This window comes from Sorex fumeus, unplaced genomic scaffold (genome assembly GCF_029834395.1).
Source record: "Sorex fumeus unplaced genomic scaffold, SorFum_2.1 ptg000014l, whole genome shotgun sequence".
Taxonomy (NCBI): domain Eukaryota; kingdom Metazoa; phylum Chordata; class Mammalia; order Eulipotyphla; family Soricidae; genus Sorex; species Sorex fumeus.
In genome coordinates this window covers 19,045,433-19,060,378 of record NW_026606071.1, presented here as the reverse complement: position 1 = coordinate 19,060,378, position 14,946 = coordinate 19,045,433, and the positions used below count along the sequence as shown (strand labels likewise).

At 40.4% G+C, this 14,946-nt stretch overlaps 1 protein-coding gene across 1 annotated transcript in view; it reads left to right on the top strand.

Moving 5' to 3' along the window:
* FLACC1 (flagellum associated containing coiled-coil domains 1) overlaps positions 1–14,827 on the top strand; it is a 28,509-nt gene extending 13,682 nt beyond the window's left edge. Inside the window, exons 9-15 of the mRNA XM_056111968.1 lie at positions 2,535–2,587; positions 4,551–4,650; positions 6,910–7,013; positions 9,069–9,131; positions 13,465–13,554; positions 13,681–13,790; positions 14,692–14,827. Of these exons, the coding sequence (XP_055967943.1) occupies positions 2,535–2,587; positions 4,551–4,650; positions 6,910–7,013; positions 9,069–9,131; positions 13,465–13,554; positions 13,681–13,790; positions 14,692–14,827 (656 nt within the window). The remainder of the gene's footprint in view (positions 1–2,534; positions 2,588–4,550; positions 4,651–6,909; positions 7,014–9,068; positions 9,132–13,464; positions 13,555–13,680; positions 13,791–14,691) is intronic.
* Positions 14,828–14,946: the final 119 nt, after the last annotated feature.

Genomic DNA, 14,946 nt, shown 5'->3' with positions numbered 1-14,946 from the left:
TTTTTTTTTTTAGAAAGAATTATTTAATGAAAGAACTATGATTTACTCAGTTATTGACAGTTGAATGTTAGGTATACAACATTCTACCATCAATGTCTATTACCAGTGTTCCAATGCTCCATCCTTCCCCACTCCACCCCCATCCCACTGGCACCAAACATTTCAAAGTTTGGTGGTTGTAGTTTAGATCTCACAGTTTCAGTGTTGTCGAGTCTGTGCTTTGGGTGTATAGTTAAAACACTCTCCCACATCACCAGTATACCAGGGGTCCCTGACCCCTGTTCTCCCATTACTTCCCTTTCTCAGCTTCTTCCTTCCACCCTCAATTTCTAGGAAATTCTGATTTTAAAATTGTTTTAATTGTACTAGGAACTGTGATTTACAATACTGTTAATGATGGTTTCATGCATACACAGTCCCAACACTACATCCACCACCAAAGTGACTGCTGCCTTCTACCAATAACCCATAAACTCAGTTCTTTAGGAAATAGTGTTTTAAAGAGACAAAATCTTTGCAAAGATGTTCGTCAGGGATATTGGTTTGTAATTGTCTTTGATCGTCATATCTCTGTTTTTGGAATTGGAGTAATATTGACTTTGTAGAAGTTATTAGAAAGCACTCTGGTTTCAGTATTTTAGAAGAACTTGAGGTGTATATTCAGTAATTCTTTTTTGGCAGTGGTAATGGGACCATATGGGATGCCAGTGATCGAACTCAGGTCTGCAGTATGCAAGGCAAATGCTCTCTATCTGCTGTACTATTGTTCCAGCACCATAGAAAGGTTTTACATGGCAAAAGAATGTGAGCTAAAATAAAAAGGTAGGATGAAATGCTGAATAGGATAAAATACTCATATACTATACAATAGCTAAAGGTCTAATATCCAAAACATATGAATTACTCACAAAGTTCAACAACAAATGGACCAATAACCTCATCCAATAATCAGGAGAAATGTATAGACACTTCCCTAAAAAGAACATAAGGTTCCTTGGTAAGAATATAAAAAGTGTTTATCATGACTTATTATCAGGGAAAATGCAAATCAAAGTGACAATGAGATATCAATAATACTAGTGAGAATGTTTTATATCAAAAGACGAGAAACAACCGGTGTTGGCAGGGATATGGTGAAAAGGGAACCCTCACTCACTGTTGGAGATAATGTTGTCTGGTTCTATAGAAACCAGTATGGAGATTTTTCCCCAAAATCAAGAATATGAAAACCAGCATAGAGTCTTATAAATATGAATAAAGCTTCCTTGATCTGGAGCAACAGTAGAGCAGGTAGGGTGTCTGCCTTGCACATGGTCAATCTGGGTTCAATCCTCAGCATCCCATATGGTCCCCTGAACCTGCAAGAAGTGATCCATGAGTGCAGAGCCAGGAGTAACCCTTGAGTATGACCATGTGACCCCCAAACAAACAAACAAAAATAGGTCTTCCATAAGACCCAGTGATTCCACTTCTTGGCATCTATCACACAGACATGAAGACATAATTCAAAAAGATATGCACTCATCTTTGTTCATACAGTACTTTGTATAATATCCAAGATATTGAAACATCCCAAATGTCTAATGACAGATGAATAAATAAAGAATTTGTGGTATATACACACAATATAACACCATGCAGATATATGAAAATATTAAATCTAGCAGTTCATTGCAATGAGGATGATACTGAAGGGTAACTATGTTAAAGAAAGTAAGTCAGAGGGAGAATGACAAATACCAGATGATCTCACTCATTTATGATATATAAAGAAGCAAAACAAGAGAATAGACATACAAAGACAAGACCTTAGCCTTGTATTACAAAACTCAGATAATGAAGCATTTAAGGAAGAGAGTGTAGGAAATGAAAAAACAGTGTTAGAGGGTTTTGGGCACTTAGTTTTATATTTAGGAAGTGAATGGGATCACAGTCAGTAGTGCTCAGGGGTTACTCCTAGCTCTGTGGTCAGGTGTGACTCTTGGAGGGGAGTGAAGACACCATGTCTAGTGGTCGGGACTGAACAAAGGTCAGCCACATGCAAGCACAGTAATCCTTCTATTTTCTCTCTTGCCCAGATCTTGGGCACTTTGGTGGTGATGAAGGTACAGTAACTTTGAACTTAAAACCATAAAGGTTAACTCTATTATAACCATATTAACTATAATAAATTAAGAGAGTGTGTATGGTAGAGGGTTACATGCACCATGGTTTTCCCCCCTCTCTAGATTAAATTCACCTCAGAGATTAGTTTTCAGATTTGGATTGCATAAGAATCCACAGATTTGGATTGCTTAAGAACATAGAGTGGCAACATGTTTGACCCCCTTTCCTGAAATCTCCATCTAATATTTTTAGCTGGGTCCAAGCAGTTACATTTCTAACAGACTTCTAGAGTGATTTCAGGCACAGCCCAGTGTTGTAGTCTGCGGTGTGAATGTGAGTTGTGGTAGTCCTGCAAAGAGCTCCCTTTGAATTTGAAAATGTATATGCAGAGGGATTGCTCTGACCCTGTTCTCTTTCCTTTTGTCCAGGAGAGATGGCTAAGGAATATAAGTATTTGAAGAACGTGTTTCATGTGTACCAGGTGAGATTCAGAGCTCCTTGGTAAATTAAGAGAGTAAGAGATACAAGGCCCATTACTGGTCCTGACTCAGGGATGAATCTAGAGCTACGGCCCAGAAAACGTCAGTGTCTGTGTTCTTCCATCTGTGTGACATTGTTGCTTCAGGGCAGCAGGGGGAGCCTGCCACATTCCTACACCATGGTCACCCTCCAGAAGCTGGTTGAACAACTATGTTTGTGATTACAAGCTCCTTGGTGTTTGCTTTGTTTCTATGGAAATACAACTTTCACAAATTGGAAATGCAAAAAAAAAAAAAAAACCCAAAAAAACAAAAACAAAAAAAAACCCGCGCAAAAAAAAACGATCACCAGAGACAGCTTTGTTAATGACTTGGTTACATCCTTGGCATTTGCTGTCACTCTACACTCCTGGAAACAGGACATGGGGAGGGAAGGGGAGAGGCGCTATCATTTCTCAGAACAAACCCTGTTTATTTAACCAAGAGGAGAGCCCAAGAGGAGATGGGCCAGGCTGTCACTCCAGCCAAAGTCTAGACAAAACCAAAAATGCAGCGAAGAAGGATAAATCTTCAAACAAAAATGTGCAATGCAAAGTGGAAGAGGGGAACCAAGGCAAAGCAGGCGGATGTGGCCAACCAAAAAACCAAAGACCTGCCTGCAGAGAACAGAGGCCAAACCCCAGGCATGTCTAGCCTCTGATGCAGCAGGAATGAGAAGCCACCAGTGCGCTTGTCCCCATTTTTTGTCCAATCCAGAAGAATATTTTTATCAACATTTTGCAAATGCAAATTTTTAATAACTCTAGAATTTTTTTTTTTTTGCTTTTTGGGTCACACCTGGCTTTGTACAGGGGTTACACCTGGCTCATGTGCTCAAAAATTACTCCTGGCGGTGCTCGGGGGACCACATGGGATGCTGTGAGTCAAACCCTGGTCGGCCACATGTAAACACCCTTCCCACGTGCTATCGCTCCAGCCCCTCTAGAAACATTTTTAAGAAGGAGGGACTCTCTCCTCATCCCATTTTGTAAGTGTAAATGCATTTTTAAATATTTTTTAATTCTAATTTTTCAATTTTTAAAAATCTTAATTAAAAAAAAAATTTTACATTTTTTTAAAGAGGTGAAATCATTTGCTGGTTGTTTATTTTGGAGTACAACCAGAGAATAGTGGGATTATTTGGATATGGGAGACTTTGAATGTGTCGGGTGTCAATATTCCATAGTTGGAGGGCAGATTTTATATCCCATGTCTACAAAACACACAAAATTGCAGTTTGGAGTCACAGTCAGGCAATAATAGATTATGAACATTTTAAGTTACTCTGTCCCTGTGTTGAGTTTGGTAGAAATGTTTCCTCAGGAAAACCACTCCTTTTTCCTGGCTTTCCCTGTCAGAATTTCACGAGTTCAGTGTCAAATTGTTGATCTTGGTTGTCCAATTTTCCTAGTAATTTTGTTCCTGTGCTGTGCATGATAAAGAATTTGTATTTGTATTGTAGATGATGCTAAATTGTGAATTAGTAGGAATTACTGTGTAACAGTTTATCAGTATTCATTTGAAGATACTGGTACTTGGTATCCAGTTTTAAAAAAATTTGCCTCCAACTAGTAAGGTGGAAAGTCACTGGACACCACTTAGAAAGGCATCACAACTCCATGGTTTTTCAGATTCTTGGTATGTACATTAAAAATCACGTTCAAATTGAAATGTCTTCTGATCCTCAAAAGAACCCATAAAATCTTAGGAAAGAAAACATGTTTTCTTCATAATGCACCTTCACGCAGCCAGGGCTTGTGCAGGTTCTCTGTAGACTGGGCTGGAATTTCTTCCTTCCACTTTCCTATGTTGGGGCCCCTTTATAAGGGAGCAGCACAGGGCCTGAGGCACTCCCCGTATGAGTTAGTGGCTCTCCAAACCCATTTTCCAGGACCTTCCCTTCACAGTGCAGCGGTGTCTCCACAGGACAGTGTTCAGGAGGAAATGGAAGAAAAGTGGGCAAAGAAGAAGGAGGAACTGGAGAAGGACGAGAAGCTAGAACGTGAAAAGATCCTGCTGCAGCAAAGTAAGCACAGAGATAATCAACTCTTCTCTGACAGGTGTACCCAAACCCCACCACAAAGCCACAAGGAAGGTGACTGTGAAATCACTTCCCACACTAGACTACTGCATGGGAGATGCCTGTAATTCTCAAAAAAAAAATGACAGCAAGAATGGAGTGAGTTCTTTATGAAATTCAGGCACCCAGGGCTAGACTAAGCCTGCCTCTTCTAAAACTCACTGGTTCCGAACTTGGCCAACATGGATGGAGTAAGCTTTGGGACAACTGTAGGAGTGTAATCATTATAATTTGGGACACCTCAGCCCCATTTCTTTTTCTTTTTCTTTTTTTTTTTTTTTTTTGCTTTTTGGGTCACACCCGGTGTTGCACAGGGGTTATTCCTGGCTCATGCACTCAGGAATTACTCCTGGTGGTGTTCAGGGAACCATATGGGATGCTGGGAATTGAACCCGGGTTGGCCATGTGCAAGGCAAACACCCTACCTACTGTGCTATCGCTCCAGTCCCCCCATTTCTTTAAATTAGTTTCCAGTGAGTACCTTCTACCTCCCCACCTTGTACCCCCTCAAAAAAAACATGTTTGGTACATGTTTATATTTTAAGTGACTATAATTGGTATCCAACACTAAGTAAATTTAAAGGAACATGTTGACTTGATGTCTTTACATATTGATTTAATATTTCCAATCCTTAGCACAGAGTTCAGATCATATGAAGTGTTCAGTAGGCAAGTCTTCTACCTCTACTGAACTTCTTCACAGAGGAAAAAGAAAATAGAAATTTATGTACCCTGATCTAAAGCAGGGCTTTCAAACCTTTTTCAAAAACTTCAAAAAAGTTTCAAAAATTTCTATTTGAAACTTTATCCACTTAGATCTCTTTTTGCCCAAAAATTGCAACATGGTGAGCACTTCCAGAAACATGTTTTTTATTTTGCTCATGAGTTGGAATTAATTTTTGGTTCTTGTGTGTTCAATTACTGGTATTTGGCATATTGAGTATGACACGGGAAGTTTGCCAGACTCTGCCGTGAGGGCAGGATACTTTTGGTAGCCTGCCAGATTCTCCAAGGAAAAAATAAGATAATAAGATGTTGTGCGACTGCATTTGCTGCCACACGCTTCCAGGAGCTGGATTTTATAGTCTCTGCGTCTTGGCCGTTGATGAGACCAACCTGGCGCTGGCAGCAGCTGGTGGGTATGACGCCTACCTACTAGAAGATGGGGGGTCTGGTTGGGGAAGGCCCAGTCCCAATCCGAGTAGACTTGGAGACCTCAGCCCCGGGACCCACATGCCTGGGTTCCTCTGCCAGTTCTTTCATGCATGAGGCCCGTCCGGACGTGTGGAGAGTGGTCCCAGTATGGCTGTGGCTGGTTCCGGAGGTCCTCAGCTGCTGGGACTCTGCTCGGGGTGGGGGTGGGGGGGAGAAACTCAATCCTCCCCCCTCCAAGGGGCCCCGGTGAAGACAGCCAGGTGCGGGGGCAGGAAACTCTGATGGGTCTCCTTCTCCTAATCCTGAAAGAGCATTGAAACGGCTCTTTTAAAATCTCAGGGCTAAGAAGAAGGAGACGTTACTGGTGCCTGCTCGAGGAAATCGACGAACAACAGGATGCTTGTAATCTTGTTGTATGTTCAGAAACCTTTTTTGTATTGCCAACTTTTTGTGACAACAAACTATGGATGGTTACCCTCTGCTTAGGAAGTTAGGACCTAGGAGGCTAGGAGGGAAGTTTCTACAAACCTATTTCACATCCTACTACAAACTGATTCAGATCAGACTTAGTTCATTTTCTAATTATATAATTATATAAAGATCCTCACTGGGAAAGGAAATCTTCAAAGTTATTCTTACCCCAGTGGAAATCATAGGCTGCCAGAAGGCACCTGAAGATCCTGGGGTTAAGGCAGAGAAAGAATTGTGGAACTGTAAGACTTTGAGGCGGGGGGAGATGGAAGCATACCCAGTGATGCTCAAGGGTTACTGCTAGCTCTGTACTCAGATATCACTCCTTGCAGCACTCAGGGGACACTATGGTTCACCTGGGGTTTAGTCTAGGTAGGTAGTGTGCAAAGCTAGTATCCTACCCACTGCAGTCTCTTCAGTCCAGGAGCTCTAAGACATTGAAACTTTCCCTAGAATCCTGGTGTCCATAATTCAGATCAGATCTAGGACAGATTAATCTCAGATTTCTGATTATACAGATTATCAAAAGCTGTTAAGGTTTTACAATCATATGTAAGTGAGTTCTTCCTCTCTCCATAGAACATGTGATGACAAAAAGGTTTGCATTAGAGTCAGAAGAAGAAAAGAAGAAAATAAGTAATTCCTATTGCACTCTCTTTGAGAATATCAGTCGAGAGAAAGAGGTAACTCAGCCCCAAACACATCAATAGTTGAATGTATTGTCTAGTGGGACATAGGATTCTAGAAGTGTTTCTATCATTCGGTCATTGTTTTAACTTTAGAGCATTAGGCCTCCTCATTTCTTCTTCCCCAGCTTCCCTTGTAACCGAATGTGAGGAGATTTAATCTTGTTTTCCTTTAGAATCTTACCACAGGGATTATGGAATGAAAATTAATGAGAAATAACTGAATTATACATCTATATAGATAAAGGTAAAGATAAAGTCCCTCCGTTGATCATCGATTTGCTCGAGCGAGCCCAGTAACGTCTCCATTGGAGACTTTGTTGTTACTGTGTCTGGCATATCGAATACTCTCGGTAGCTTGCCGGGCTCTCCGAGAGGGGGGAAGAATCGAACTTGGGTCGGCCATGTTGGCTGCGTGCAGGGCAAACGTTTTTGCCAGAATTCTTGTATCTGAATGTACCTTTCATTCTTGATGATAACTGAAGATAAAGGGCATTATTTCTTTTTCTGTTTCTGGGCCACACCTATTGATGCTCAGAGGTAACTCCTGGTTTTCCACTCAGGAATTACAACAGGTCACAGGGAACCACATGTTATGCTGGGGACCTAACCGGAATTGGCTGTGTGCAAGGCAAGCAAAAGGGCATTATTTAAAATGAAACAAAGTTAGTTTGTTCATATGTACTATAGCTACCTGAAAGTTTGAGGGAGCAGAAAGCCTGTCACTCGCCCACAACCTAGATTGGAACCAGGTTATAATGAAGCAGGTCTGAAACTAATTCTTGCAAACATACTAACATTTACTACATCAGCATGCAGTAGCAAACAGCCCCCAAGATGGATAGACTTGCTCTCTGAGAGTGTAGGTGCTTGAGAGATTCATTGAAAACCTATGCAGGGAAGATAAGAGGTGGTGGTGTTCTGGAACCACTAAGGGCAGCATCAGACAACTAGAGTTCCTCTTAAGCAAGACACAGGTCCATTTAGAAATCAAGACTGAGACACCAACCTAAATACAGGCTTTATTTGATGCTTGCGGCCTTTTCATGTAAAGAGGAGAATGCCTCTAAAATATTTTATAAAGGTGAATGTTTTATTTTTAAAGATCAATTTCCAACCATCATTCAACAATAAAGCCCATCTTTGGCATTCACTACATTACTGAGTAAAAGAGCAATGAGGATATGATGTTTACTGTGCTTTGTGTCTATCACTTCTGAGGTCTGGACTTCTAAATAAAAAGTAATAATTTCTCTAGTAAGAAGATATTTGTTTTTCTGCATGAATCCCTATCTCTTCCCATTTTTTTCTTTAATGATGCTATTAATCTGTAAGTAGGTTCTCCCTCTCTTTTCCTTTCTCTCACATTTTAAAATACAATTTGCCAATCAGATATTTAGTGTGTATTCAACAAGTTTGACAAGTGTAAGCAACCATGTGACCAACACCTAAACTGATTTTTCCCCCATTGGATACCCAGCTGTTTTACCCTGACTTGCTGAAAGCTTTCTTTCTTCTTTGAAATGCCTTTGTATGCTCGTTGTCTTTGAAGGGGATAGGGACTTACACCCTCCAATTTGTTCCACTCATTAGACCAACAACACATTTTGATTACTTTAGCTTGAAATAATAGTGTAAAAAAAATCTACCTTTGCCCTTGTTTTTCAATATTATCTTGACTCTTCTATATGTTCTGCATTTCCATTTTAAAATCAACTTGTCTAGAAAGTCTGCTGCTTTTTGGCTGGGGCTGCATTAAAAATAGATTCTGCATTGAAGCCCCATGGATCAATCTGTGGAGAAGTAGATATTCAACAGTATTAAATCTACATATTAGCAAAAAAAATCCTTGTTAAAGGCATCATTTCCTTCTCGTGCCTGTCAGTGTCATCATAGTTTCAATATTTAAATTCAGTGTGTTGTTAGTTTATGCTTCATACAAATATCTAAATTTTGGTGAATATTATATTCCAGAATCCTATTATTTTTTGATTATCTGAAAGAACTGCCAAGGACACCAGTATTAATATTTTCAAACAAAATTATTTTTAGGAGCTACTGAAACAACACGAAAGGGACACTAACCAATTGGAGGAGCTGAAACAGTCCAAAAAGGTATATTTTAATTTTTTTATCCATGGAAATAACATCTTATAAGTACAGTAGTAAATTTGTGTACTCTCAAAATTAATCTATGATCATTTTCTCCAAACCAATAAAAAATAATCAAGCTGTGATTCCTAGTTTTAACAAATTAGAATTTTATAAATTTAAAACCAAAGTACCTATAAAACAAATCCATTAGAGGAACTGGAGTGATAGTACAGTGGATAGGGCATTTGCCTTGCATGTGATCAAACTGTGTTCCATCCCTGACATTCCATATGGTCCAGTGAGCACCACCAAAGGTGATTCCTGAGCTCAGAGCCAGGAGAAACCACTGAGCATCACTGAGTGTGATTCAAAAAAGAAAAAAAAAACCATTGGAGTCTTTTCAGGGCCTTGAACAAATATATGACCAATATCACATCAAATGTCCTTCATTCTAATAAGGCTCAAATCATAAAAGGTCTTGAATTATGAAATGCCATATTCTTCTCTCTAAACTCTAAGAAGTACGATAGTGTCCCTCTGGGAATTTTGACTCTAAGCCTTGCCTCATAGTTCCGAGTATCCCTTACATCTGACAGCCTCCTCAAGGAACTATGTTCTTCTGACACAAATGCAGTGTCTTCATTGTGGGAAGCCTGAGAAGAGAGATGGTACAAACTCACAAACTTTCTTGGGTTTCTTCATTTACTGAAAACTTGATTTAAATCCAGAATAGGCATGTTTGAGAAAAGATTTGCATTATGAAAGCATAGCACTGCACTGTCCTCCCTTTGTTCATTGATTTGCTTGAGTGGGCACCAGAAATGTCTCCATTGTGAGACTTGTTGTAACTGTTTTTGGCATATTGAATACGCCACGGGGAGCTTGCCAGGCTCTGCCATGCAGGCGGGATACTCTCGGTAGCTTGCCAGTCTCTCTAAGAGGGATGAGGAATCCAACACGGGTCGCCATGTGCAAGGCAAATGCCCTACCCGCTGTGCTATTGCTCCAGCCTTTGTGAAAGCATGAACTGATAATTTAGACTCTAGGCATAGCTTCAGCATAGTTGAACAAACTGGCTACCATAAAGGCATGGGTCTGGAAGCAATGTAGACCCAAAGCATATAATAACTGCTTTAATGGCAGAACCTCCTGCCCCCACGCTTGGAGGGGAGCGGGTTGAGTTTCCCTCCTCGGCCCAACCAGGGCTCTGGCAGCCGAAGACCTCCAGAACCAGCCACCACCATGCTGAGACCACTCTCTGCACACATGAAGGTACCGGCAGAGGAACAAAGGCATGCGGGTCCCGGGGCTGAGATCTCCAAGCCTACTCGGATGGGGGCTAAGCATTCTCCACCCAGATCCTCCAAATTCCAGTAGGCGGGGGACACACCCACCAACTGGCCCCCTGGCGCTGTGTTATCCCATCAAAGGCCAAGACTCAAAGATCATAAAACCCAGCTCCCGGAAGAGAACAACGCAGAGTCTCCTGCCCCCGCGCCTGGCTGTCCTCGCCGGGGCCCCTTGGAGGGGAGTGAGTTGAGTTTCCCTCCCCGCCCCGACCAGGGCTCTGGCAGTCGAAGACCTCCAGAACCAGCCACCACCATGCTGAGACCACTCTCTGCACATATGAAGGTACCGGCAGAGGAACAAAGGCATGCGGGTCCAGGGCTGAGATCTCCAAGCCTACTCAGATCGGGGCTGAGCATCCTCCACCCAGATCCTCCAAATTCCAGTAGGCGGGGGTCACACCCACCAACTGGCCCCGTGGCGCTGTGTAATCCCATCAACGGCCAAGACTCAGAGACTATAAAACCCAGCTCCCGGAAGAGACATCTTAATATCTCATTCCTACTTTGGACAAACTGGCAGGCTACCGAATGTAACCTGCCCACACGGCAGAGTCTGGCAAACTCCTCGTGGTGTACCCAATATGCCAAATACCAGTAACAATGATGGGTCTCATTCTCCTAACTCTGAAAGAGCCTTGAATATGGCACTTTTTTAAAAATCTCAGGGCTAGGACGAAGGAGATGTTACTGGGGCCTGCTCGAGGCAATCAACGAATAAAGGATGGTCGTGATCGTCGTGATTAATGGTTTTATCTATTTCAATAATTGTATTAGTTCTGGGTCTAAATTAATTTTTTTCTTGCGTGTAGTCATATTTTCTTGCTTGTTTGTATACCCAGAATTTTTTTTATTGGATGTCAATCATTGTAAAGTTTAATTTGCTGGGTGCTGAATATTTTAATTTTCCTTTTAATGTTGACCATCTGTGTTCAAAGATGTAGTTAAGTTACATGGCGATCAATTTGGTCTTTGAAGGTTATGCCTTTAGGCTTTGTTAGGTGGAATTAAAGCTTCCTGGAGTCTATCTAAGACAAATTACTGCCTTCTAAGTATTCTATTCTATATTGAGTTTTAAAAGTATTTTTCCCTACTATAGGTGAAAATATGAACTAGTTCCAATCTTGTATCCCTCTAGGGACTGTCCTACTCGCAACATGCTAATGTTTCTTTCCTCCAACCTCCTCTCCTCTACTTCTTTTCTCCCTCATACCACTTTTGTTGTATTAGATTACTTGTTATTTCTTTTATATCAGGCTACTCCCATTTGGGAGTCTCTCCCATATGTCTGATAGTCTCTCTTCCTGTAAAGCTCTTTCCAGATACACACATGATTAACTTCATCAACCTCCTTTAAATGCCATTTAAAGGCTCAGCAAACTGCCTTGTTACTTCCTTTCTCCTGTTTTGTTTTTCTCCCTAGAACTATAACCATTGAACCAGATAAACTCAGTGAAGGCAGGGATTTTTGTCTGTTTTCTTTACTGCTAATCCCCAGCATCAGAAGGGTGCCTTATACATTATAGACATTCAGTGAAGAACAATTGATTTTTCTGAATGAATGAATATAAAATAGCCTGATATCATACTTTGCACAACACTATTGCAGCAAGAGATGGTGACTCTCTAGTTTATATATGTTCATTACATGGAAAATTCTCTGAAGGTATAAGGGAGTTAAATGAGATTCACACCTGCAAACAGACAACCACCTGTTTTTTTATGTCCTCTTCAGCATCTGAAATTGATCCTACATTTATCCCTCCCCAGAAATTACACAGTATTCTCTCTCCACATGTTTTATTTTAAATTAATTTTTATAACTAAAAATTACTTTTATATTTTACTTACTAGACTATAACACCATAAGAGATATAACTGTCTTGTTCATTGAATATTCCCAGTCCCTATTTTAGTTTTTTTATTGTAATATTCTCAGTCCCTAATTCAATATAGTTCTTTATAATAGTGTTATATTTGTTTTGATTTTTGGGGTTTTTTTTTTTGCTACTCCAAGAAGTGCTCAGGGTTTACTCCTGATTCTACTCTCAGGGATCACTCCAGTAGGGTCTGGGGAACCAAATTTGTTGCTGGGAATGGAACCTGGGTCAGCCATATGCAAGCCAAGAAACTTACTCACTGAACAATCTCTCTGGCCCTAGTGTTAGGCTTATGAAAAAATTTAGCAGAAAGACATTTCCCATACATTTCCTAGTCCACAATTTCCCACCCCACCCTGCAACATAGCCAGTTTGTACTACACATAAATAATTTGTACTATTGTTAGTATTTTGCATTAGTGTGGGATATTTTTCATTAGTGGATAGGGGTTGGGTGACACACCTGGCTGTGCTCATGGGTTACTCCTGGCTCTGCACTCAGGAATTAGTCCTAGCAGTGCTCAGGGGTCCATATGATATGCCAGAAATCGAACCCAGATCCACTGTATGCAAGGCAAGTGTCCTATTCATTACTATCACTCCAGTCCCTATTTATACATTATTTTAAACTAAATTCCATAGTATAAACTGGGGTTCACTCCTTGTGCTGTACATTCTACAAATTTTGTCAAATGCATCATGCTGTGTATTCACTGTTATAAATACTTGTCTCATACATAGTTTTACTCCTCTAATATTACTCTGTCCTTTATTCTTTACTTCCCCACCCAACATATGACAGCCAATGATCTTTATACTGCTTATATAGTCTTTTTTCCCCGAACGTCATAGAGTTTGAATCTGTGATAGATACTAAATAAATGCCTTTTAAATGAGTGAATTATTGGTGGCCATTTTGATCATGTATGTGCTCTGGTGAGGGCCGGGTCTGTGATAGTAGCAGGAAGGGTATACGAGCCAGAGGAAGTAGAATTAATATGGCACGGTGACTGCAGTGTGCAGGAGGAGAAGCTAAAATTCATCATTATATTCTAGTCCAGTTACCCTAAAGAAAGGAATAAATAAGCAAATGTTTTGGTGTCCTGAAGCAAATTTTTTCTTACACAGATCGCAGAGAAACAATTACAGTCACAAGCTCTTATCCTAGAATCACTTGATTTCACCCTCTTCCAAACCCAAATGGAACTTCAGAAAGAGGTAAGTCTTAGCTGTAGTGGAGATGGAGCCAGGAGGGAAAAACCCAGGTCTCGGTGTACCATAAAGTCCCCTTCTGTATTTTTTATTTTGGGGAAAGGTAGTTGTTAAAATGCACATGTCTTTCAGAAAGCTATGGTGACAAATCTGGAAAAAACTCTCCAGGACAAATTTTATGAAGCTGAAGAAAAATATAAATACACTATACAGGTTCTGAAAGAAGAAAACATTCTTCTCAGGTATGCATGTTCATCAAAAATATATGACCAAGAGAGTTAAAAGAAGTTGGAGGAAGTTTGAAAACAGATAACGATGAAACATAGTTTCCCTAAAGAAGCTATAACACATGCACTTTTGGAAGCACTTCAGTCTGACTGGCCACAAAGACATTACCTGCTGAAGTCATAGGGTTCATCTGAAGTGGGCTAAAAATGTAGTTCTCCAACTACTGGTCCATGGACTAGTCCATAGGTGTAGAAAGGTTGAGAATCACTGTTCTATCACCTTGGCTTTAGTTTCATTCTGTAGACCTGTATGTAGGACATGTGTCAGTGCACCTTTTGTAAAACAGTTGAAAAACAGTGCTTTATATCCCTCTCCTTTACCTACATCTTAGTACTTATGCAAAATGACATGAGATTTACTCAAGTCTCTCTCGGTTTATTCAGTTCTGTGGCTGAGGAGTATGATGATGATGTTGATGGGTTTTGTACCAAGACCAGCTGTGTTTAGGGTCTACCTTTGGCTCTGTGCTCAAGGGTCATTCCCAGTGGGGGTCAGATGACCATATGGGGTGAAGATAGGACTGGGTGACCTGTATGAAAGGCAAGTGTCATATCTCTCCAGCACCCTACTGTGGATTATTTTTAAATCCCTCCCTGTGACATATCAGTGGTTTAAGCTTAGCTTGTAGCTGCCTTTGGTTCCTATCTTAAATCTTAATGAAGGAAGCATAGTATTTTGTTAATATAAAATTATTTGCTTGTTCACCCAAATATCATTTTATTTAATTCAAAACTGCCTCCTGTTTTAATATTGTCCCCCAGTGGAGGAATAAAAGCACATTTCTCTTCCTCTGATTTCCTATACTCTATTTTTGTCCTTCGAATCTACAGTGACATTTCTTTCCTTTCTTTATAGGCAAAAGATAATTGCCATGAATGAAGAAATGTTTGAAGAACGATCTGAGAGAGTGAACTCTATTCCTTTTTATCATAATGAGTATGATTCTTTTGATGATCTTAATAAAAAAAAGCAAAGCTCAACAGAAGATTAGCTGTCTCCATCACAGAAGATGGCAGGAATACTTTCTGTGGTTCAGGGATCTTTTCTGAGATTTTCTTAATCAATGCATATGTTGAGTTTACTTGTGTTGATGCCTTAACTCAACTTCTG